Below are 26,622 nucleotides of genomic sequence, written 5' to 3' on the forward strand. Positions count from 1 at the left end.
ATGACATGTGGGTCACTGACGTGACAGGCTGACACTCTAACCACTGGACCATCCTTCCTCTCTTATAGAACTCTATCTTTTATAAGCCCCATGTAGGAAAATGCGGCCTTCAGCATACATACTTCAGGTTTTCCGTAACTTCCACCATCATAATTTAAATTACCCATTTTTAACTTACAGGAATCACCACACAACACTCCCTTCTACAGCCCAAACTAAGATGATCCCACCCTAGCCACTGTATCTTCTGAGACCTTGAAGAGCTGCAGTTCTGTCCTCTTACTGTTTCACATGCATGTAGACCCGTCTCAGCCAGAGCCAGAATGGCCCTGGAAAGGAGGCTTGCGGTAATGCCCTATTGACAACAAAAGTAATGTAGGCAGTTCTCAGGGAACCAATATTCCACTGGAACATCGACAGTTTGCACCAACTGAGGATTCTCTGTTCTTTGTATCTCTGCTTAGATGACCAAGATAGAGTGGGTGGTGTTCACCTACCAAGAGCTGGACTGAGAGTATTCACGTATCCTCCACAGTCTCTGCTTTGCATGGACATTCCCTGAAGAAGCTGTAGGCAAACTGAAGTGGCCACTTGTGAAATGAATGTCTATACGTTCCCATCCCTAGACTAGAAGAGGAGTAAAAACTAATCTGCTCCTGTCTGTTTCTCTTTCAGGTACCTCCATCATCCACCCTCCTTGATGTAAAACATAAATTTCACAAAGCATGTAAGTACTCTGTACATCCATCTGGAAGCATGCTTGGGTGGGAGACTTAATGCTTGGAAAAGTTTGTCAACTTAACTTTCATGACACTTCACCCCAGGGCTTAGATTGGCCTGACAGCTGTTTTGGAGTAATAGTGACACCGTGGGTGTGCTGTGGCCTCCCAGACCTGTAGAAGGGTAATATAAAATGCAGCTGACTCCCTAAAAAGGGGGAAGACTTTTCAGGTCTTGATATTATAGTAGCAACTAAAGGCCACCTCAGAGATTGGGCCCTGCAGTACGTTGGGTATTGTACCATACATAGTCACTGACTGTCTTGCCTATCTTGACTCCATTCTTCAAGGTGAAGGAGGTCGTGTTTAGAGTGGGTTGGGCATCTTTTGCTGAAATATTTCCTCCATCACAATGCCAACTTGCCAAAATGGAAACGTTTTGCAGACAAATATCGGTTTTGATTAACCCTTTGTCGGGAAGACTTCAATTCCAAGATGTAATTTTTGGTCAAAACCAGGGATAGGCAGGGAGCTGCCACCCACTTCCCAAATAGTTGATGACAAGTGGTTGGGGCATTCATTTGGGAGGTAGGAGAGTGGCACCTAAGTCCCTATTCAGAGCAAGGACTTAATCTGACTCTTCCACATCCTGCGTGAGTGCTCAAACTACGGGGCAATTGGCTATTTTGGGTGGGTCATGTATGTGGATGCTCTCTCTGGTTCATGCAGAAATTAAAAGGCCTTGGTTTCATCCTGATGCTCAACAAAACCAAATGTCAAAACCTCAATCTTTCATGAAATGGAATTCTTGCTTTCTGGCCAGCTCTAGTAGTATCGTCTCCATTTTACAGATGAGGCAAGGCACAGAGGTCATGTGATTTGCTCAGGGTCACACTGTAAATCTGTTACAATCCAGAATTACACCCTCTCTTTCTAGTTCCTTTAGCATCGGACAATCCTTCCCCTCTTCTAGGGCTGTTCTTTTTTTGATCTTTTTCACATAGTTGAGTATAAAGCAATGGATCTTGTTTATTTGTACATTATAGAGCTGGTGTAGATGTAGATTCAAGTAAGAACAAGCTTCCCTCCCTCTTCACATGCACCTCTAAAAATGAGTGGTGATGAAAACCTGGGTGTAGGAGTTGGGAATGCACCTAGACTCCAAAGCTTTGTCTAAAATATCTGTGGAGAATCCTGATGGGTGTGAAAGGAACTGTGGTTTTCATGGTTCTTACTGCTGTGGTATATGATGCTGTCCTTGGCTCACTTCTGCAGCATGAGCATTAATTATTTCCCAGAAGAAGTGATTTGACGTTTTGTATATATGTCTTCCAAAGATAAAACAAAGGAAATATTTGGCACCTAATTATCTTCCTTCTGCAATTGCTGACTGTAGAGGCAATGATGCAATATGTCTTCTCTTCCTCTGTTAAGCTGTTGGGCCAAATTTGGGAGATGGTGCATCTGAAAACAACTGGAAAGAAAACTAGTAAGTGTATTCATCTGTAGCAGGCCCTCTTATTTGCATTTCCTTTGGTTTAGCTGAGGCTGTTAACCTGTAGATCCTCGCTCAGATAATATCCTGATGCTTATCACTGTTTGTGTACATAAGCATCTTCTACATTGACATGGTCTTTCTGAAGGTGGCTATGCCAGTCTGACTGGACCATGGCCCATCATAAATGCCATGTGTGCTTGTGATGCCATTTAATGTATGCTCTTGATGTGAGAAAACAGAGTGATGCCACTTCAGCAACTTTTTACATTGAATGGTACCTTCAGAGCCTGTTCTAAAGCCCATTGAAGTAAATGGGAATCTTTCTACTGAGTTCCATGGACTTTGATTAAAGGATATGACCCATAGGTAGCCCCACTGTTATCCTGATGTTCAATGATGACAAAGCAAATATCACTATAGTCCATAGAATAATGCTCAACCCACAGGTGCTTACTGCCATACGTCCTTTTTCAAATAGGGTCGCCACAAGCAAATATACTGCAATGTCTTTTTTTAAATTCTGAATTGTCTCCAGATAATCACAATGTTGAAGTAAATAGTCCTGATTCTGCCACCCTTATGACAGTGCCTTCCTCCATCCTGACTCTCTGAGCTCTCTGAGAGTAAGGTACTTCTCAAGATGAACTAATAGAAACAGAGGTGGTCCCTTAGGATTGCAATCATGCTTCAGACATCTCTTTATAATTCCCATTCTCTAGAATAAGAGCTCAAAATTAGGAGAAAATACCTGGTATTAAAAGGCTCTTGACTCCAGGGGAGAAAGGCAATGCAAGAACCACTGGCGGGAACTTAAAGCCAGAAAAATTCAAATTAGAAATGGGGAACAATTTTTTTCAACAGGGAAAGAAGAACAAACTAGCAAGAAAAGGGGCTGATTTTTCCATTCTTTGATCTTTTCAAATGGAGACTGGGTTCTGCTCTGGAAGAGATGTTTTTGCCAAGCACAAGTTACTGGGCTCAACACAGGAGTAACTGGGTGAAGTTCTATGCAGAAGATCAGACTAGATCTAATGGTCCCTTCTGGGCTTAATCTCTGAATCTCAGGGCTGAATTTGATTGTGAACACTAGCAACTGATTACTTTAAACATCCTTTATTGTGACTGCTCTTAAATTATTTCTTTGTCTCTATAAAGCTTTGAGAAATTCAGAACAGGAATGGCTTGAAAACTGTTAATGTTTTTGTGAAGAATGTTGTGGACAGCTGGGAGTTGTATCTGTTCAATGAAAGATGCGATTTATTTTTTTCAAATAAATTCACTTAAACTGGTGCAAATTCCTGTACAAACTCTTAAATTGACCTAAATTTGGTTTATATTGTTCAGACATTAATGCTAAAAATTCCACACAAGGATGTACACCAGTTTAACTAAGATCAAGTTGGAATGTTTTATTTGTTTGGTTAAACCAGTGCAACCTTGTGTGAAACCAGCCTTGTGACAGCATTGATTACACCTAATAGTACCTTATTCCTCATGTACTCCTAATGACATGGATGGAGCTATGCATGGAGTACGTTGCTATTTAGCATGAGTGAAGGTATGACAATGTAGCTCTATATTGCCCACTGGGCAAGCTTTGTGACCCAGCTTTCCTGTAAGTTTTTGTTCCTCGCTATTCTGTTACTTCTGTCTAAAAGCTGGATTGTTCTCTTAGGGCTGGTCTATACTATGGGGGAGGGGAGGAGGAAGAGAATCAATCTAAGTTACATAGCTTCAGCTACACAAATAACGTAGCTGAAGTCTACATACTTATATCTACTTACCATGGTGTCTTCACTGCAGTGTGTCGATGAGAGACGCTCTCCCGTGGATTGCCTTTGCACTTCTCGTTGAGGTGGAATACCGGAGTTGACGCTAGAGCGATCGGCAGTCAATTTATCACATCTATATTAGACATGATAAATCAACCCCCTCCAAACCCCCAGATCAATCGCTGCCCATTGATCCGGCCAGTACTGTAGACAAGACCTCATTTTAGCACTTCTTTCCTACCAGTTCTGATTTTCTATTTTTTCCTCAATCCAACTCAATCATATTTGGTTGAATTTCATCTCTTTTCTCCTACTTATAGCTGCTAGCCTTCATGTGTGTGCACATGCACGGATGCACAAATGGGGCATGAGGGGAAGGCAATCAGTAAATACAAACCTTTTACGTGGGGGCAGAAAATAGTTGCAGTTGTAGAGGCTACATTTTCAATGTGGTGCTTTCCATAATGGTCAATCTATGTGAAATTGTATCTTCACTGTAGATAACTAATAGTATGAAATATCTCACTCGCTAATACTGTCATTCTATGGTTCCCAGACTAGGGTATTCTTGAAAAAGCATGCATGTGCCCCTGCTCCCTCTTCATCCATTTCCTGTTGATCACTTGTTAAGTTCTCTCCCTAGCTTGTAGCCTGCCTTGGTGAGCAAGTCATCTCTGTTCAACACCAATCCTTTCCTAGTAGTGATAAGGATCTGTTTCATTGCCCACCACAGTGAAGAAGGGAGTGGCAACTGAATTATAGATTTATTTATTTTAAAAAGCGTGATGGATCATGATCACCAGGTTACAAATTGTTACTGTTTTGTTTTTATTTTTTGTTTTTTTAGATTCTAATTGCAGTAGATTCTAACTCAGTCTCTTTGAGAGCTCATAGGAACACATTCTGAAGTCCGTTCTTTGTCCTCACTCAGGCAAAACTCCCATTGGCTTGACAGTCCCATTGAAGTCACACTTAGCAATGTTATAATTTGTTACATTGATCTGAATGGAGCAAACCTGGTCTACAGCAGCTGAGGACCAGGCCCTCTAGCATCTGTGAATCAGGGAAGAGTAGTTTAGGGTGAGCTACCCTCCCCTCTGAGGTTCAGGGTTTGTTCTACCAAATCTGATTCAAGTTGAACACTTGGATCTTCAGGTTCTTGACCCTAGATCAAGTAGGATATTCTCACATTAGTACCTAGAGGTTAGAGAGAGCTTTTCAGCCGTAGATCCCAAGGCACTTAAGAAACAAGTATCATCACCCTTTTACAGATCTAACTGCTAGCATCTCCTTTGAGTTTAATGATTCTAGCAGGAAGTGTAGCCTAGTGGATAGACCTCTGGAGTTAGACCCAGAATGCCATTCTTCCTGGCTCTTCCACTGGTCTGCTGGGTGAGCTGGATCAAATCACTTCACTGCCTCGTGCTTCAGTTTCCCCATCAGTAAAATGGCCATAATGATACCGTTCTTCTTTGGAAAGTGTTTTGAGAGAAGAACTGGGCGTTACCATTTTGTATGGGCCCATTATGAGCAGTAGAGGGTAACAAAATCAAGCATTGATAATTAAAACATATTCCTTATGTCCTTTGTCTAGTGCAGTGGTTCCCAAACTTTTTTCTGCCATGTTCCTGTTTGGTATCTCACTAAATGTCCAGTACCCCTTTTACGTCCAGTATTACTGGAATACCTATGTCAGCACGATCTCTTCCAGCTGGTATGTGACAGAGGGTGCCATTTTGTTCTCCAAACTGCTGGGACTCCGTTTGGGCCCTAGCTAAGGGGGCAGTCCCTCTCCCTGTGACTCACAGCAGACTCTCTAGGGACCCCTCTTTAGGAACCATGGGTTTAGTATGTTTGTTTTGTCAGGCTTTTCTTTTCCTTTTGATCTAAGCATGGTTTAGTTACATAAAAACAGTGACTTTGAGAGGAGGCTAAACTTTTGGAGTTGATGTCCAGGTCATTCTCTCTAACTTTTATTATTTTGGAAAGTTTTGTTAGAGTTGGGAAAGATTCTTGAGGATTACGAAGTGGAAAATGTAATTACTCAAGGATCAGGGAACGTCTCCAGAACAGGTGATAAAATGGGGAAGCCATTCAGCATACTGATCAGGGAAAGGATTTCAAGGTTATGGGCAGACATTGCTGAGGAAGAATGGTTGCATCAGCAGAAGGGTAGAATACTGGAATGATCCTGCTGGATCATACAGCAACATGGCAAGCCAGAAGAGAGCTCCATAATCTCCATGGGACAGGAAAGGGGAGACCTGTCTGAGGTCACAGGACATGACTCAGGAGTGACCCATGGCCTGCAACTGAGCTGCAGCTCTGGTTGGAGGTGGCAGCAGCTGGCAGTAAAGGGAGATCTGGATAGCAGGCCCCTGGGGAGGTGGGGCTGGACAGCCTGAGAGCTGGACAGAGTCACTCCCTGTTGCTTGCAGGGGACTAGCCAGAGCTGCAGAGGGAGTGGAAGGGTCATTGTGCACCCAAGTGACCTTCACACCCCTACGGCCTGGTTGGAAACTGATGGGTTTATCGGTTAGATGTGACTGTTAAAGCAATCAAGGCCTGGGTGTCTCCGCCTTTCACTTCTGGCATCCCTGGAAGAAATCTCTTCCTGGACTCAAGTATTCTAGGGAGTCTACCCCAGGCTAGACCCCACACAGTCCAATGCTTGGGGCATGTATGGAGCTGACACACTGCCAGACAGGGAGAGGGAAGTGGGGTCAGTTACAATATGAAACAGGCAGTAAAGGAAGATTCTGACTGGTGCAGGTGCCACCCAAGCACACATTGGCTACAGTCTGTCCCCCTCAAGTCGTGGCTGGGCCAGCTTGTGATTGAGCCTGCTACAACCTTGCTAAGAGAGATGCATCTCTCAGCACAGGCAGCAGAGGCTTATGCTGTAAGCTGAAGAGATCTCAGGCTTGATTCCAGTCAATGCTAAGCAGGGTCTGTCTGCATTCTTCTTGATCTAACAAGTGTTACTAGAGTGAGCTCAGCAGCGTGAAAAACAAATGAGAGGACTAAAATCCTCGTCCTCTAGCTCAGGGTTTCTCAAACAGGGGTCACCGCTTGTGTAGGGAAAGCCCCTGGCGGGCCAGGCCAGTCTGTTTACCTGCCCCATCCACAGGTCCTGCCGATCGCGGCTCCTACTTGCAGCGTATCGCTGCTCCGGGCCAATGGGAGTTGCTGGAAGCAGTGGCCAGTACGTCCCTTGGCCCGTGCTACTTCCAGCAGCTCCTATTGTCCCGGAGCAGTGAACCATGGCCAGTGGGAGACATGATCAGCTGGACCTGCGGACACAGCAGGTAAACACACTGGCCCAGCCTGCCAGGGGCTTTCCCTACACAAGTGGCTACCCTGTTTGAGAGACCCTGCTCTAGCTGCAAAACCTGAATCTGCCATCATTTGAGATAAAAGATGGTACAAGAGTGCTCTTCAAATGAGAAGTTTATGTAGGCAAATACTTAGCACATGCAGCACCAGTAGATGGTGCTCAATAAAATAGAAAGAATCAGCTGTAGGCTTTATAGGACCAATAAAATGAGTTTCTGTGTATTGCAAATGGCTTCCTCTGTGCAGATGATTATGTGGGTTGCTGAATGGAGGAGATCTCCTTTAGTGCTTGTTCTAAAAACCCTGGAAGCTGGTGAAAAGATTCCCTTTGACTTCACTTGCTTTGCGTCAGGCCTTTAATGCATGGTAGTGTTGAGTACCCTCTCCTCTCTGTGGTTTGGCAAGCAGAAGGTAACAACAACAGCCACACAGACATAGGAGATCACAGCTCTGTGGGCCTCTATCCACCCCCCTGCTGGCTTCTTTCTAAACATCCAAGGCTGTCTGCCAGCTCTGCTCCTACAGTGGCTACTGAGCACCGTGGAGAAGCCAGAATGTGGGGAATGCAGACTGTTTGGAAAAGGACACAGTTCATTTAAAAACTGCTGCTTCACATTTGCATGCAAGCCTGGGCCAGGTTTACAAAAGGGGGCAAGGGGATGTGTGGGTCATGTGGGGGAGGAGATACCTAGGGTAAAGCCTTCCCTTCCAGCAGCTGTACAAAGGCCAGCCCCACACAGAATCATAGAATATTAGGGCTTGAAGAGACCTCAGGAGGTCATCTAGTCCAACCCCCTGCTCAAAGCAGGACCAACCCCAACTAAATCATCCCAGCCAGGGCTTTGTCAAGCCAGGCCTTAAAATCTCTAAGGAAGGAGATTCTACCACCTCCCTAGGTAACCCATTCCAGTGCTTCACCACCCTCCTAGTGAAATATTGTTTCCTAATATCCAACCTAAACCTCCCCCACTGCAACCTGAGACCATTGCTCCTTGTTCTGTCCTCTGGTACCACTGAGAACAGTCTAGATCCATCCTCTTTGGAACCCCCCTCCAGGTAGTGAAAGGCTGCTATCAAATCCCCCCCACCCACTCTTCTCCTCTGCAGACTAAATAGCCCAGTTCCCTCCGCATCTCCTCATAAGTCATGTGCCCCAGTCCCCTAATCATTTTTGTTGCCTTCCTGTGGACTCTCTTCAATTTATCCACATCCTTTCTGTAGTGGAGGGACCAAAACTGGATGCAATACTCCAGGTTTGGCCTCACCATTCCCGAATAGAGGGGAATAATCGCTTCTCTCGGTCTGCTGGCAATGCTCCTACTAATACAGCCCAATATGCCATTAGCATTCTTGGCAACAAGGACACACTGCTGACTTATATCCAGCATCTCATCCACTGTAATCCCCAGGTCCTTTTTTGCAGAACTGCTGGTTAGCCAGTCAGTTGCCAACTTGTTGTGGTGCATGGGATTCGTCTGTCCTAAGTGCAGGACTCTGCACTTGTCCTTGTTGAACCTCTTCAGATTTCTTTTGGGCCAATCCTCCGATTTGTCTAGGTCACTCTGGACCCTATCCCTACCCTCCAGCATATCTACCTCTCCCCCCAATTTAGTGTCATCTGTGAACTTGCTGAGGATGCAATTAATCCCATCATCCAGATCATTCATAAAGATGTTGAACAAAACCAACAATTGAGTCAGGTGCAGCCAAAATCATGAGATCAGCTTAACAAAAAGTGGAAACTCGGTCAAAATACAAAGGATGAATATAAACAAATAACACAAGTATGCAGGGACAAAATTACTAAAGCCAATGTACAAAACGAGATCAAACTGGTTAGAGACATAAAAGGAAACAAGAAAACATTCTACAAATGCATTAAAAGCAAGGGAAAGACCAAGGACCGAGTAAGTCCATTATTCATTGAGGGGGCGAAAGACAATAAAAGAAAATCTGGAGATGGCAGCGGTGCTTAATGACGTCTTTGTTTCAGTTTTCACCCAGAAGGTTGGTGGCAACTGGATATCTAACATAGTGAATGCCAATGAAAATGAGGCAGGATCAGATCTAAAATCACCAGGGCCTGATGAAATGCATCCTACGATACTCAAGGAGCTGACTGAGGCGATATCTGTCCCATTAGCAATTATCTTTGAAAAGTCACGGAAGACTGGAGACATTCCAGAAGACTGGAAAAGAGCAAACATATTGCCCATCTATAAAAAGGGAAATAAGGACAACCTGGGGAATTACAGACCAGTTGTCTTAACTTCTGTACCCAGAAAGATAATGGAGCAAATAATTAAGAAATCAATTTGCAAACACTAGAAGATAATAAGGTGATAAATAAGAGTCAGCATGAATTTGTCAAGAACAAATCATGTCAAACCAACCTGATAGCTTTCTTTGACAGAGTAACGAGCCTTGTGGATGGGGGGAGGTGGTAGATGTATATCTTGAGTTTAGTAAGGCTTTTGATACTGTCTCGGATGATCTTCTCATACACAAACTAGGGAAATACAACCTAGATGGAGCTACTGTAATATGTGTGCATAACTGGTTGGAAAATCATTCCCAGAGAGTAGTTAACAGTGGTTAACAGTCATGCTGGAAAGGTATAACAAATGGAGTACTGCAGGGATCAGTTATGGGTCCGGTTCTGTTCAATATCTTCATTTTAGATAACGGCATGGAGAGTACACTTATAAAGTTTGCAGATGATACCAAGCTGGGAGGGATTGCAAGTGCTTTGGAGGATAGGATTAAAATTCAAAATGATGTGGACAAACTGGAGAAATGGTCTGAAGCAAATAGGATGAAATTCAATATGGACAAATGCAAAGTACTCCACTTAGGAAGGAACAATCAGCTGCACACATACAAAATAGGAAATGACTGCCTAGGAAGGAGCACTGCAGAAAGGGATCTGGGGGTCATAGTGAACCACAAGCTAAATATGAGTCAACAGTGTAATGCTGTTGAAAAAAAAGTGAACATCATTCTGGGATGTATTAGCAGGAGTATTGTAAGCAGGATACGAGAAGTAATTCTACTGCTCTACTCCATGCTGATTAGGCCTCAACTGGAGTATTGTATCCAGTTCTGGGTGCCACATTTCAGGAAAGATGTGGACAAACTGGAGAAAGTCCAGAGAAGAGCAACAAAAATAATTAATGGTCTAGAAAACAAGACATGTGAGGAATGATTGAAAAATATTGGGTTTGTTTAGTCTGGAGAAGAGAAGACTGAGAGGGGACATGATAACACTTTTCAAGTACGTAAAAGTTTGTTACAAGGAAGAGGATGAAGAATTGTTCTTCTTAACTTCTGAGGATAGGACAAAATCAATGGGCTTAAATTGCAGAAAGGGCAGTTTAGGTTGGACATTAGGAGAAACTTCCTAACTGTCAGAGTGGTTAAGCACTGGAATAAATTGCCTAGGGAGGTTGTGAAATCTCCATCACTGGGGATTTTTAAGAGCAGGATGGACAAACACCTGGCAAGGATAGTCTAGATAATACTTACTCTTGCCGTGAGTGCAGGGAACTGGACTAGATGACCTCTCGAGGTCCCTTCCAGTTCTATGATTCTATGAAAATGAGACTCTAAAATCACACGTTTGGGATCTTTCCATTTCCTGTCTAGGGGTCAGCCCCTTAGGGTATACCTCTTCAAGGCTTTCTCTGCAATCACAAGGACCAGGAACTCTTTAAATGTAGACTGAGATTCCACCTAACTCTAGGAGCTTGGTCTTTAAGGAAAGACACCAAATAGGACACAGATAACAATAAAAGCATGGGATCTGAAAAAACTCCAGTTATCAGAGAGGGTGAGTATTCTTAATACATCAAGTAATTCCATTTGGAGAACAAGCCTGATACTAAGCTACATAGTCTCGAGAGGTAACCAGGCATGCTCTGGGGTTTGGTCATTAAGAATGTCATGAAAGAGGCCAGTGATTGCTCAGCAACACCTTGCCTATCAGTTCGGTAGAAGCAGGTAAGTCTGATACTAAGAACCTGCAGTTCCCGTGATCTTTCCACACTGCCTATTCAAGCTGGAGTCTAAGGTGGGAGAAAGTTAATGAAATCTGTCAGTTTGGATGCCTGGAAAGACAGATCTGCATTATGAATACACTTGCTGGGGACTCAGAGACTAAATTGTGCTATTTATGGCTCCCCCAAACCAGTTTTGTAGTCTAGGCCTGTCAATCAGCCAGGGAGCCTTCAAATGTCAAACAAGCTGAAGAGACCAAATAAGCTGTGTCTAGGACATGAAGGTTCACAGAGGGATCTTTCCTGCCCTTTCCACTGAGGAGAGCAGGTTTTTTATTTATATAATACAAAGGTTTTTCTGGAAAAGTGACCTGATCCCATCCTGGGGCCAGTGGCTGGGGCTGGATTCTCTCTCTGGACAGAAAGGTGGTTGTGGAGGGACAATTTGTAACAATTCACACATTCTCCAGATAGCTCTCACCAGTCCAAAGCTATGACTGCAAACCATCGGCTTGTATAGGGCAGCCAGAATCCCACTGACTAGGTTGGTCGACTGCAAAGCCAATATCCATAGCATCCAATCCCCAGTGCAGAATTACAGATCATATGGGCTTGGCAATCATTTCCATCCATTCTTTTAAATAAGACTTCCTCTGACCATGTTCGTAGTGACTCAGGTGGAAATACACAATGAAGTGTGTTCAATGGAGACAGATTGTTAAAGCAAGGGGAGTGAAGAATACAGCAAGTTCATTGGGGCAAATTATTCATTCATCTTTGTTGACCTTGTCAATGGAAATGGTTTGACTGGGAGAAGACATTTAGAGGTTTTGGTGCAGATTAAAGATACTAGTAGAAACATGTTATGGTGAATTTGTGTACCACATTAATGAAGAAACATTAAAGCTCTGTACTAGAGTTCCTTACAATGATCTTTCTGTCTTTGCTGAGACAACTGCATTTACTGAGCAGGTTTTAACAAACACTGTAGCATCTATAAACCTGAATTCAGAGTGGGGCCCCTTACTCTGTGTTTGTGCTAGGTATTGTACACAGCTCCTGCCCCAAAGGACAGATAAACGCTTTGATATCATCATGCCTATTTTACAATTAGAGCAGAGACAGTAAGGCCCAGATCTACAAAAGGATTTAGGTGCCCAAGGGTATGTCAGCATTAGAGCAGCACAGCTACAGCGCTGCAGCTGGGCCACTGTAGTGCCATAGTGTAGATGGCTCCTACATTGCTGGGAGGGGTGTGTGTGTGAGAATGTTGTTAATCCACCTCTCTGACAGGCGGAGCTAGGCAACGAAATAATTTCCCCTTCAACTTAGCCACATCTACACCAGGGGGTGAGTTAGTGCTAATTACAGCACTCAGGGTGTGAAATTTTTCACGGCCTTGAGCCATTAAGCTAGGCCAATCTAACTTCTAGCCGTAGACCAGGCCTAAGTCTGTGAGGAGGTGGGGCTAAGTTAGAAGTCTGAGCAACAAGGGTGATGTCGTGGTGGGAGTCTGCTATAGACCACCAGACCAGGGGGAGGAGGTGGACGAGGCTTTCATCCAGCAACTAACAGAAGTTACTAGATTGGGGGGGGGCGGGGCTTCAATCACCCTGATATCTGATGGGAGAGCAATACAGCACTGCACGAACAATCCAGGAAGTTTTTGGAAAGAGTAGGGGACAATTTCCTGATGCAAGTGCTGGAGGAACCAACTAGGGGCAGAGCTCTTCTCGACCTGCTGCTCACAAACCGGGAAGAATTAGTAGGGGAAGCAAAAGTGGATGGGAACCTGGGAGGCAGTGAACATGAGATGGTCGAGAAAATATGGGAAAATAACATGAGAGGCAGAGGAGTCCAGGAGAACTGGCTGTATTTTAAAGAATCTTTATTGAGGTTGCAGGAACAAACCGACCCAATGATGTGTAGAAAGAACAGTAAATATGGCAGGCGACCAGCTTGGCTTAACAGTGAAATCCTTGCTATCTTAAATGCAAAAAAGAAGCTTACAAGAAGTAGAAGATTGGACAAATGACTAGGGAGGAGTATCAAAATATTACTCAGGCATGCAGGAGTGAAATCAGGAAGACCAAATCACACTTGGAGTTGCAGCTAGCAAGAGATGTTAAGAATAACAAGAAGAAAGTCAAGGAAAGTGTGGGCCCCTTATTGAAAGAGGGAGGCAACCTAGTGACAGAAGATGTGGAAAAAGCTAACGCACTCAATGCTTTTTTTGCCTCTGTCTACACGAACAAGATCAACTCCCAGACTGCTGCACTGGGCAGCACAATATGGGAAGAAGGTGACAGCCCTCTGTGGAGAAATAAGTGGTTCGGGACTCTTTAGAAAAGCTGGATGAACACAAATCTATGGGGCCAGATGTGCTGCATGTGAGAGTGCTAAAGGTATTGGCAGATGTGATTGCAGAGCCATTGGCCATTATCTTTGAAAACTCATGGCAATCTGGGGACTTCCCAGATGACTGGAAAAAAGCTATTGTAGTGCTTTTTAAAAAGAGGAAGAAGTAGGATTCGAAGAACTACAGGCCAGTCAGCCTCACCTCAGTCCCTGGGAAAATCATGGAGCAGATCCTCAAGGAATCAATTCTGAAGCACTTAGAGGAGAGAAAAGTGATCAAGAACAGTCAGCATGGATTCACCAAGGGCAAGTCATGCCTTACTAACCTAATTGCCTTCTATGAGGAGATAACTGGGTCTGTGGATGAGGGGAAAGTAGTGGATGTATTATTCCTCAACTTTAGCAAAGCTTTTGATACAGTGTCCCACAATATTCTTGCCGGCAAGTTAAAGAAGTATGGGCTGGATGAGTGGGTATAAGTTGGAAAGAAAGCTGGCTAGATCATCGGGCTCAATGTGTAGTGATCAATGATACCATGTCTATTTGGCAGCCAGTATCAAGCAGAGTTCTCCAAGGGTCGGTTCTGGGGCTGGTTTTTTTCAATATCTTCATTAATGTTCTGGAGGATGGCGTGAACTGCACTCTCAGCAAGTTTGCAGATGACATTAAACTAGAAGGAGTGTTAGATATGCTGGAGGGTAGGGAGAGGATACAGAGGGACCTAGACAAATTAGAGGATTTGGCCAAAAGAAACCTGATGATGTTCAACAAGAACAAGGATAGAGTCCTATACTTAGGACGGAAGAATCCCGTGCACTGCTACAGACTAGGAACCGAATGGCTAGGAAGCAGTTCTGCAGAAAAGGACCTAGGGGTTACAGTGGACGAGAAGCTGGTTATGAGTCGACAGTGTGTCCTTGCTGCCAAGAAGGCTAACGCATTTGGGCTGTATATTAGGGCATTGCTAGCAAGTCGAGGGATGTGATCATTCTCTCTTCGACATTGGTGAGGCCTCATCTGGAGTACTTGTTCTAGTTATGGGTTCCACACTACAAGAGGATGTGGAAAATTTGGAAGAGACCAGCTTAGGGCAACAGGATGATTAGGGTCTGGAGCATATGACTCTATGAGGAGATGCGGAGAACTGGGATTGTTTAGTCTGCAGAAGAAAGCAATGAGGCGGATTTGATAGCTGCTTTTCAACTACCTGAAAAGAGGATGGATCTAGACTGCTCTCAGTGGTACCTATGACAGAACAAGGGTAATGGTCTCAAGTTGCAGTAGGAGTTTAGGGCGGGATATTAGGAAAAAAACTTTTTCACTAGGAGAGTGGTGAAGACTTGGAATGTTACCTAGAGTGGTGAATCTCCTTCCTTAGAGGTTTTAAGGTCAGCTTGACAAAGCCTGTGGATGATTTAGATGGGTTGTCCTGCTTAGAGCAGGGATGGACTAGATACCTCCCGAGATCCTTCCAACTCGGATATTCTATGATTGATTTGTAATCACTCCTCCCCTCAGCATCTGCTATTCACTAGCTGAGTGTGCCGCCGATCCACCTCATGTAGTGCATGGCGTGTTGCCCATTCTTAAGCATGAATCTCCTCCATTCATTGTACAGGCGTCTAGGGCCTAATTCAGCTTTGTGGATTCCACTGGTGCTAACACATAAAAGCTTGCATTGCCACACTTGCGTTGCAGAAGCCTACGTATTCTTGAAGACACAGCCTATCGGTCTCAGAGCAAGGGAACTGAATGCACAGGGAACTGAATGCAGAGCTCCACACGGCACCCGGCTCTTATGCCTTTTTTTCATCCACTAGCAAGAGATATAGAGGCTTCCCGATAGGTTCATTCTGGACACATCTGCACAGCATGTTTATATCATAGACAAGCGCCGGCCTGCTGGTATAGGCTTGTGTTTAGCTGAACTGGGGGCTCAGTGTGTCCGAATAAGTGCTCGTGGGACTTGGTGTTCGTTTCATTTACTTATTAAATGAAGTCCTACAGTGGGGGGCTACCACTGATGTCACTTGGTTTTTTTTAAAAAAAAGCTCATCTGATGATGATTCTGAGAACCTTTTCCTGAAAGCATTTGTCATGTTTTCCCCCACTTTGAACTTTATAGTAAAAATGTGGGAACCTGCATGCGACCCTTCTAAGCTTAATTCCTAGCTAATCTGGTAATGCTTGCCACCAGCCAGAAGTCTGGTTTGGTACACTTTGTTCCCCACGAACTTCCCTGAACCCAAACCCAAACTCCTTGGGCTTAAACAAGGAAGAATTAACCATCACCCTCCTCCCCCCGCCCCTGATCTCCCCCTGGGTTCCTTGAGAGTACACAGATCCAAATCTTGATCTTAAACAAGAGAATGAACATTCCCTTCTTTTCCCCACACAATCCCTGGTGAGTTTAGACTCAATTCCTTGGATTCTAAAACAAGGAAAAAACAATCAGGTTCTTAAAAAGAAAGCTTCTAATTTAAAGAAAGAAAGTAAAAATTATCTCTGTAAATCAGGATGGAAAATGCTTTACAGGATACTCAGATTTCATATTGACTAGAGGGACCCCCCCTCAGCCTGAGATTCAAAGTTACAGCAAACAGAGGTAACAAATCCTTCCGCAAAAGGCACATTTACAAGTTTAGAAAACAACACTAAGACTTATCCGCCTTGCCTGGCTTATACTTACAATTTTGAACGTGAAGACTGATTCAGAAAGATTGGGAACCTGGGTGTACGTCGTGGTCCCTCTTAGATCCCAAGAGGAACCAATGAACCAATAAAAAAAAACAACACAAACAAAGACTTCCCTCCACCAAGATGTGAAAGTATCTTGTCCCCCCATTGGTCCTCTGCTCAGGTGCCAGCCAGGTTCACTGAGCTTCTTAACCCTTTACAGGTAAAAGAGACAGTAACCTTTAACCATCTGTTTATGACAGCATTTTAAATGTTTAGTTCATACTTGTCCCCCACTGTGTTTGTGTCTCTTCATGCTCCTAGGTTTTATCTACAACTCATTTTGGACAGGTTTGCATAGCAAGGGTCAGTAAAAGAAGGCTCCAGCTGCTACTGAAGTATCACACTTGTCTGTGCGTCTCAAGAGTGTGCATGACGCATATGTATAGAGAAAGGCATTGGGGTAACCAAATGAAAAGCTTCTTTTGGTACCCTCCATTTCTTTTTCATGGAGAGTTTGAATTGTGTTGGGTGGAATGATTAGGACTAGCTATTTGATCAGACTCAGAACACTGGATCAAATATTCTTGGACTGGTGTTTTCTGCAGGTTACAAGTTATTCCTCCTTGAGAATATTTATGATTTGTTTTAACTCATGACACTGGTGAGGCAATCCTGAATTCCTCAGACAAGGAGGATGGTTTTGTGTTTCAAATGCTGGGCAAGGATTCAGGTTGTCTGGGTTCAGTTCCTGATTTTGCTGCAGACTTCCAGTGTAACCTTGGGCAAAGTCACATAGGGCAGACATTTAAAGGTATGTAGGTTCCTAACTTGAATAGAAATCTGGTACTTAGTGCCTAATCCAAAACCTGTGGGAGTCATTTCACTATTTGAATGGGTTTGGATCAGACCCATTCTCTTTCTTTGACTCAGTTTCTTCTCTATAAAATGGCAATAACTTTTTCTCATCCTTTGCCTGTCTGATCCTGTAAGGAGATGTTGAGACTTTAGCACATATTTAGAGTTAGCTTGTGTTTAAGTGTTTTGGTGACTCTCAATGGATTTAAGCACATGCTTACATGCTTTATTGAACTGGAGGAATCTAGAAGAATGGAGATTTCTGAAATCCAAACCCTACTCTGCTGACTAAATGTTTGTGAAAATAAGACCTTGATAAACACACAAATATTTCAGCATTTAAACCATTGATAGAACAGTCAAGATCATCTCAAAAACATTGATGCAAATGAAAATTGTTTAGTTTTTTGGCAGCTGCTGCTTTGATTTTTATTGCACTGCGTTAGCAGGACCACAGATATTTCTGATGAGTAATGGAGTAATAATAATTAAAAAAAAGGCAGTGAATCTATTGAGATGTATCTTGGAGCAGAACTGGTCCTCTTTGCTCTCTGGGACGTTTTTCCTAGCGGAGATTTACAGAGCTCTAACACTGCATCATAACCACGTCCTATGTAAACAATCTCCGAACAAACGTAAGTTGTCGTTTAAATGCCTCATTAGGAAAAGGAAATTTCATAGATTATTTGATGTTGTTGTGACTTTTTTATTGTACTTTTATTAATTTATGTTTGCATTGGCAGGGGATTTAATTGACAGATGTGCAAGAGAAACAACATAACTCTTTTCCAAGGCTGCTGTATTGTGTATCCTATTCATTATTGTAGTGCATAGGAGCCATCTGAGAATGCGGCTCCATTGTAATAGGTGCTGCATAAACATGTGGTAAGGCCTGAGGAGTTTACAGTTCTGATCACAGTGAAGCAGGTTCAGGCCTACAAAATGCTACCAACATAGCATTGATTCTTTCAAAAAACCTCCTGGACTAATTTAGACTCTGACCTTCAATGTTTCCCCAGTAACAGACATTGTTAGGATTAAGGCTGTGTTCTCAGTGGGCATGTAGGGACAAACAGTAGACCCTGGGAACAAACAGTGTAATGAAAATTCAACGGCAGGGCTGCTGAGCCAGGAGAGGAATCCTGGCCCCAGTGTTGTCAATGGCAAAACCCCTAGTGATTGCAGTGGGGTCAGATCTCTCAATGGGCTCAATACTTATAATTGGGCTGGATTTCCCAAAGATCTTCGCTCCCATGGAGGCACCTGAATGAGATAAGGAGATTTGCAGAAGAGCTCAAGAATCAGCAGTTCCCCAGGGGAGCTACTAAGATCTTCTGCACACGCAGCCGTATGTGACATGCCAAGTGATCTGCCGAAAGACACGGTCCTGCAGGTGTTGGTGGGATACAGCATCCCGAGAGACATGGCGATGATCTCCCCTGTTAAAAGTTAAGACAAAGGAATGATCTCTCTGTTCTGAGCTCTCCCAGGGGCCTACCAGAGGAAGAGGAAATTCCGAACCAACCGTAAGGATCCTAGTGCAGCCTCTGGTGCAGGTCAGAGCAGAATCACATGACTCTCTCGGCAGTTAGGCCCAAAGCCACAAAGGCTCCTAATGTTTGGTTAAATCAAGAGAATTTAGAAGCCTAATTACTTCTGTGGCTCTGGGCCATAGTACATAACCAGCTGAAGTGCTGACCAGTCCCAGCTCCGTGCTGCTGAAGTTATTGCCAGCCTGTCCTCTGGAAACCTCCTGCTTCCAGCAGGCCAAGCAACCAAAGCTCTGGGGTAGGCTGAGACAATGGAAAATGCAGTGAGGAACAGGAGAGCATGGACTCAGGGGCCTTGTTGGGCCACTGTGAAGGGGGTGGAGAGGAAATGTGCTACAAAGGGTTACGCTTCTGGTGAATGATTATATGTAACCGCTCCTGTATGTCAGTAGAGAATAAGAATGGACCAGTGGTTAGAGAGCTAACCTGGGACTTAGGAGACCTCAGCTCAATTCTCTGCTTGACCACAGGCTTTCTGTGCAAATGTGGGCAAGTCACTCAGGGCCAGATTTGTAAAGGTATTTAGGTGCCTAAAACTGCCACTAAGCACGTACTGGGGTTTTCAAAACCACTTAGGGTATGTCTACACTACGGAATTATTCCGATTTTACATAAACCGGTTTTGTAAAACAGATTGTATAAAGTTGAGTGCACGCGGCCACACTAAGCACATTAATTCGGCGGTATGCATCCATGTACTGAGGCTAGTGTCGATTTCCTGAGCGTTGCACTGTGGGTAGCTGTCCTCTAGCTATCCCATAGTTCCCACAATCTCCCCCGCTCATTGGAATTCTGGGTTGAGATCCCAGTGCAAAAACAGTGTCGCAGGTGATTCTGGGTAAATGTTGTCACTCAATCCTTCCTCCATGAAAGCAACGGCAGACAATCATTTCGTGCCTTTTTTCCCTGGATTGCCCTGACAGCCGCACCATAGCATGGCAACCATGGAGCCTGTTTTGCCTTTTGTATACCCTGAAACACGTGGGAAAATGTTTTTGACCCTGTTGGGGACCCTGGTGCCCCAATACTGGCACACGGTTCGTTGTCTGACCGTGAGAGTGACAGGCAACACCAGCAAGGTCCAATCAAAAGCTCTTTATTGACAAGTGCACGCATCAATAGAGAGCAGCTCGTCTCCAGAGAGAACCAGCTTGCTTCTTTACAACTAGCATATTATTTTATAGACAGTTCCGTCATGTTACAAATTATTCATTTAGCAGTCCAAGCTCCTTTTACTAATTACTAAAACCCAAAACCTTTATTATATATATTTTTGTTAAAACTAATTGATTAATATAAATAATACTGCCCTAACAATTACTACAAACAAGAATGATATGATTTATGTAAGTAATAATGCCTTAACAATCGCAAGTAAGCAAGAATGTAAGGGAGTCAAAAAGAAACAGAAAACAGAAACAGGAAGTTTTGCCATTGTTCCTAACACAGTACATCTGGTACCATGCCAGGAATGCCATTCCTTTCTTATCTCATGGTTGCCTAACTCTGTGAGAGACAGGCAACTCCGGGGCGTTTTCCACTTATGAATTACCCAGAAGCCTCTGTTAGCCTGACTTTGTTCAGGTTGGCATAACTGGCTTTATACAATTCCATTAGCCTTAACAACCCCTCAGCACTGGTAGCTCACCAAGAAGCCAATCTTTCGAACTCAGACTTGGTAGCGGAATCCTCATACCCTCTCCTCCCTCCATGACCTCCATTTGATTCTTGGCTTTCTGTTACATTGTCACGCAGCACTGTCTTGCCTCTGTATCCTAGCCCTGAGATTTTTGCAAAGCTTTGTCATTTCATCTTCTTAACGGAGCCTCTGATAGAACAGATTTGCTCCCCATACAGCGATCAGATCCAGTATCTCCCATATGCGTGAGCTCTTTTTGGATTTGGGACTGCATGGCCATCCGTGCTGATCAGAGCTCCACGCTGGGCAAACAGGATATGAAATTCAAAAGTTCACAGGGCTTTTCCTGTCTACCTGGCCAGTGCATTCGAGTTCAGATTGCTGTCCAGAGTGGTCACAATGGTGCACTGTGGGATACTGCTCGGAGGCCAATACCATCAATTTGAGTCCACACTAACCCTAATCCTACATGGCAATACCGATTTCAGCACTACTCCTCTCATTGGGGAGTACAGAAACCGGTTTAAAGAGCCCTTTTTGTCGATATAAAGGGCCTCGTTGTGTGGACTGGTGCAGGGATAAATTGGTTTAACGCTGCTAAATTCAGTTTAAATGCATAGTGTAGACCAGGCCTTAGGCACCGAACTGCTATTGCTTTCAAAAGGTACTTACTTCCATTTGAACGTGTTTCAGTGGTTAAGCCAAAGTAGTTACGCTGAAATGGAGGGAGAATTAATCCGTGCCAGGTACGGAACTGGTACAAATTGCTTCCCCCTGGAACAAAGAGGACCTGGGTGCCTGACTCTGATTCGGAGTCATAATCTGGACCCAGATCTGCTGCTAAGGCAGCACAGATACATGCTGCCCTTCACTCCGGGCTTGTGGCAAAGCTACCATTTAGCCCTATGCTATTAGCTGGAATTAATTTTCAGTGTAGTGAATTAAACAATGAATTAAAAGAATTTAATTTACAGTATGCAAGAAATAAGGTCAATTAAAATGTACTCAGTTAACTGTAGCAGATGTTGGTGGAGCTATGTGATATTTGAACACTCTGCCATTATGGAAAGTGAATGAATGCATCATAATTAGATTAGAGATTAGCTTTATGCTTTAGTCAGTCAAGCAAATATGGAAATATAATTACAGTTTTACCTCTATTAATAACTGCTAATTGCTTGAGAGGTGGTGTTTTAAAGACATGGGGCCAGATCATTGGCTCTAGCCTTTCTGTGCTGGTTGGGTGAGGACTGTGAAGGTGTCTTTAATATAGTTGGGCAGGAAATAGCTTTACTATTGCTCTAATATTTTTTAGTTCAAATTTTTTTCCCATCTCAATTGGGCTGGAATGTTGAAATCTCAGTTTTTGCAGAAGCAAACAAATAAATATATTGTTTCTGGTCTATTGAAACATTTCATTTTAAAAATTATTTCATTTTGATTTGTTCCTTTTTTTAGCCTTTTTTGTTTCATTAGCTTAAATTTTGGAATGAAAACTTGCTTAGAATCAGAAAACTGGAATTATTCACTTTGAATCATTTTGTTGTGACAATTCCGAAACTTTTCTCAACCTTTTTAACCTGAGTCTAGGGATTTGACCAAATGGACCTTGATTCTTGAATTGTCAGTTTTGATGAATCGGCATTTCTGATTGGGGGAGGAATTTAGAACATAAGAACGGCCGTACCGGGTCAGGCCAAAGGTCCATCTAGCCCAGTCTCCTGTCTACCAACAGTGGCCAATGCCAGGTGCCCCAGAAGGAGTGAACCTAACAGGCACTGATCAAGTGATCTCTCTCCTGCCATCCATCTCCAACCTCTGACAAACAGAGGCTAGGGACACCATTCCTTACCCATCCTGGCTAGTAGCCATTAATTGACTTAACCTCCATGAATTTATCTAGTGTTTATCCAATGTTTATCAATGTTTATCAAAACATTCCTGACCAGCTCCAATCTTTGTCACCTTTACTCCACCCTCATGTCCTAATTCTGTCCGCATCCCCCATATTTGCTGATCCCGGGGAGCATGTTGCAATGTAGAGAAGCCCTAAGGCTACTCCGAGCTATGCAGCTGCTTATGGCATTCCAGCATTTGGCAATTGCTGTGTAGAGACAATGGCCACACCCCTTTTGGTCATTCACTCCCCTTATGCCAGTGGCCATACTGTCCCTATACCATCCAGCAATTTCGCCACACATGGGAATCCTCAGGCAGCTTAATCCACCAGCTTCGTGGCTGTTTTGAGTTGAGGGACTGGCCAAATGTCCATGAAAGAAGGATTGCACATATCACCATCTGAAAATATCCCAATCCATGTGGTAGGCAGAAAACAGACACTGAGTTTTTTCTAAAGCCCTCAGTAAAAGGACCCCATGGTAAAAATTCTACTGTTGTAGGTCAGTTGGAACATGTTTCATTAACTCTCCCACACAGCCTTGAGTGAGTGTGGAGATCATTCAGCACCTCCTCGGAGGTCATCAGCCCTGAGAATGTGCCACTTATCAAGGAAGACAAAGAAGTCAAAGCTGAGATAGGACTCTTGTCCTCGCTGAGTGTGAACTTCCCTACAGAAGTAGCCTTTCTGGGAAAGACAAGTAGAGGTCTGATTAAATTCTTATCAGCTGTGTTTTCTCTGCCTATAGCTCTGTCCAGAACTGCTGGGTAAAAAAATATTTCTCAGCCTTAAAAATAAATGGTAGTGTCCAAAACAAAGCTTTTTGCAGCTCTGATAGTGGGATGAGGGCATGTGCAATCAGTGTGCTGGGAACAAAGCATTATCAGAGCAACACTTCCTCACTGCAAGCCACGGCAACTCTTTGTTCTGTCTGAAACTGGCACCAGTTGAAACTGACCCCAGATTTTTTGTAAAAGTAAAAATAAACCTTTATTTCACAGTGTTGTTTTTGAGTCCAGGTGGGATTAGTCTAGGGTATTAGTCTAGGATTTGAGAAACACAGCTTCAGTATCCTACTCTACTGTCCATTTCCTGTGCGTGGGCAAGAGTCAGACTTCCAAAGCTGTTCAATCGAAGTCAATGGGAATTAGGCACCTAACCTGCAGAGGCATTTAGGGGCATTTACAAAAGTGCCTATCTGAATCTTTAGATGCCTAAAGAGCTTTGGAAATGGGGTATTATTCTCACTGTGCCTCAGTTCCCTATCTGTTCCATGGGGATAATAGCACTGCCCATCCTCCCAGTGGTGTGGGGAGGGTGAATGGATCACAGATTGTTAGGTGTTCAGACACTATGGTTATTGGGCCATATAAGTACCTTTGTTTGGTCCATAGTGTGAGATCCCTGGTATTTTTGTCACACTTTGTACCGAGGTTCCATTTATAAAGGGTTAATAAATGATTAATGTCTATTATACACATGTTACAGGCATGAACAATGCATTTTACCAATGGTTCTAAATATATCAGTAGAAGAAGGTGTCAGAGATGGTCATAAGCAACCTGCTGACCTGTTGGACTCCTTAACAACTGAGTAAGCATTTGTTAAAGCATCTATTACTCATTTATTGACCCATTATAAACACATTGAAACACAACCACTGCTCCTTGAGCCCATTGTTTTTTCTAGGCCATGTGAACAGGTATCAACTTTAAGAGTGGGTCTTCATCCTGATCCCTCTGAGCTGGAGAGATTCAACTTGCCCTTGACTTACCCAACAAGATCATGGTCTATCCTATTTTAGTTCTTTCCCCAGCAGGGTATATCAGCACCACCTTCATCATTTTCAAAGACTTTCCACAGATTTGTAATAGGAAAGCCCAATACAATCTTAGCTACCATGGGACAAATAATCTCTGCTGTGAATGTAAGTCTCCAGCATGTACCAGGGCTACTGTTTTAATTGTTGCTGCTGTTTCAGAGTAAGCAAAGGCAGGCCTCTGCTGAATCAGTTCCATCAGTCAGGTATGCAAAGGACCTGTATCTCCTGAACTGCTGAATAATGAGGTGCTGGTGTTAGGTGTTGATTTTCCTAAAGTCACGACTCTAGCAGGCAGTGGCAGTGTTAAATGGATTGATTTATAGCTACAACCACCACTTCAGATGCCAGTCCCGTCAGAATATCTATGTTCCTGTTTTGCTACATCCCACTTTGTTTGCTATTAATGCAGTAAAAAATCATTTAAATGCAAATGCATGCCTAAAAATTCAAAATTAATTATAGCTTCTGCAGGCTACATGGGAAATTAATAATGCATGGACTTGGTTTTTTCTTTAGACTTTACAAGCTGAAAGAAGAAAATAATTTAATAACACTAAAATACACAGCTAAATGTTTGCTTTTGTGTGTGTGTGTGTGTGTGTAATCTGCTGCTGAAAATGTGGGCATCAAAAATTGCTTTTAGGGTCCTATTGCTTTACATCTAAAACAGAATACTAAACACAGAAGCGACAAACCGATAGGAGCTGCTACATGAAAAGCAGAATGTTATTTTCTGCTAATTATAACAGCTGACCTTCATCAGATCAATTTATAGTAAATGTTTCCAATAGGTTCCTTATTCTTTAGCTATGAATGGACAATTTTCAATCTTAAGTATTTTTACTTCGTCCTTGCTAACAAAGTATTAAAACTATTTTCAAATAAATCAATAGACTCTAGAAGTAAATGAGCTACTGTACCTGATTCTTCTGAACTTGTGGGGTCCTGGTTGGACTACAGTATGAAGAGTCAAAGATTCAAAGGCTATTGTGATCATCAAGTCTGACCTCCTATGTAACATAGGCCATAGAACTTCCCCAAAATAATTCCCACACTATAACTTTTAGAAAAAAGATCCAATCTTGATTGAAAAATTGTCAGTGAGGAGACTACGCCATGACCCTTGTAAATTGTCACAATGGTTAATTACTGTCAGCATTAAAATGTTCACCTTGTTTCCAGTCTGAATTTGTCTAGCTTCAGCTTCCAGCCATTGGATCCTGTTAGATCTTTCTGTTCTTTCTGAAGAGCCTACTGTCAAGTATTTGTTCCTCAGGTAGGTCTTGTATATGTAATTGTCACCCCTTCCTTCTCTTTTTTTAAGCTTAATAGATAGACTCAAAGAGCCCAATCACTATAAGGCAGGTTTTCTAATCCTTCTAATCCTCTTTGCTCTTCTCTGAGCCTTCTCCAATGTATCAACATCTTTCCTGAGAGTGATGCAAGTTCGTGGCTGCCCATGTGTTCTAGAATAAAGAGGGGATTAACCATTTACAGTTAATGCCCAACTGCACAATAACATAGAGTTGTAACAGTTGCTGTCACGGCTAATCAAAGTCAGCTCCTGCTCCTACACTCTGAGCTGTACAGATGGACGTGTGTACCTGTACAGAGCCCCACTGATTTCACTAAGGCAGGACTGGCACTAATGAGGCATATTTGTTCCTTTGCTCACAAAACAAGCCCATCCCACGCTCAGCAGGAATTGCGGGAGGATCCCCCATGCCATAAACTGGGGGGTTGGCAGTGGACTCATCAGTCCAAAGTCTTCAACACGTGCATCCACATGACATGCTCAAGCCCGTTCTGTGCCTATAAAAAGGCAAAACCTCCCACTGGTGGATGCTTATGGCTAGACATACAGGGCCCTGTGTGTGCAGATTTGGCATTTAGCAAGTGATGGGACCATATGTGAAAGGAAGGATGGTTGGGGAAATACAGGGCCTGCTGGAGACTTGCGTCCTGATCCTTCTTCTATCCCAGACATCTTGGGTGATGTGGGGCATGTCCCTTATACCCAGAGCTTCCAAGGTGTTTAGGTGCCTAGCTGCCATTGGTAGCAATGATTTCAATTGGTATCAACAGACTCTGCGCCTCAGCTCCCCACCTGTACACTGCCTTATCTCATGGGGATTTTACGAGGGTAAATACACTGAAGATTATGAGGTGCTCAGGTGCTGGGGGCCAGATAAGTAGCATAGATACTTTTCAAAGCCCTTTCTGGTTTAAGAAGTAACCACGGCTGAGCATGTGTATTGTAAGCGTTCCCTCCCGGTCCCACGCTGTGTTGATACAACACTATTGTATGTTTCTGCTTACTGCATGGATTGAATTGACCAGTCTCCCATTTTCAGTCACCTGTCACCATTCCAGTACTGCCGACCTAAAGGAAAACCATGAAACAGGGCCCTCAACATAATGAGATTACAAAAGAGAAAAATCTCATCTTTTTGAGCCCAATAGTAGATTTTGGTGCCTTGCCTCATCTAGTTTGGGAGCCTT

The 26,622-nt window shown here is 43.4% G+C and overlaps 1 protein-coding gene across 3 annotated transcripts in view; it reads left to right on the forward strand.

Moving 5' to 3' along the window:
- The window catches only part of TECRL (trans-2,3-enoyl-CoA reductase like), a 126,347-nt gene that overhangs the window by 23,956 nt on the left and 75,769 nt on the right, over positions 1-26,622 (forward strand). For all 3 annotated transcript variants that reach the window (XM_075066766.1, XM_075066767.1, XM_075066768.1), the window contains exon 2: positions 676-727. In XM_075066766.1, coding sequence (XP_074922867.1) covers positions 676-727 — 52 coding nt within the window. The remainder of the gene's footprint in view (positions 1-675; positions 728-26,622) is intronic.

Source organism: Chelonoidis abingdonii, chromosome 5, assembly GCF_003597395.2.
Source record: "Chelonoidis abingdonii isolate Lonesome George chromosome 5, CheloAbing_2.0, whole genome shotgun sequence".
Classification (NCBI taxonomy): domain Eukaryota; kingdom Metazoa; phylum Chordata; order Testudines; family Testudinidae; genus Chelonoidis; species Chelonoidis abingdonii.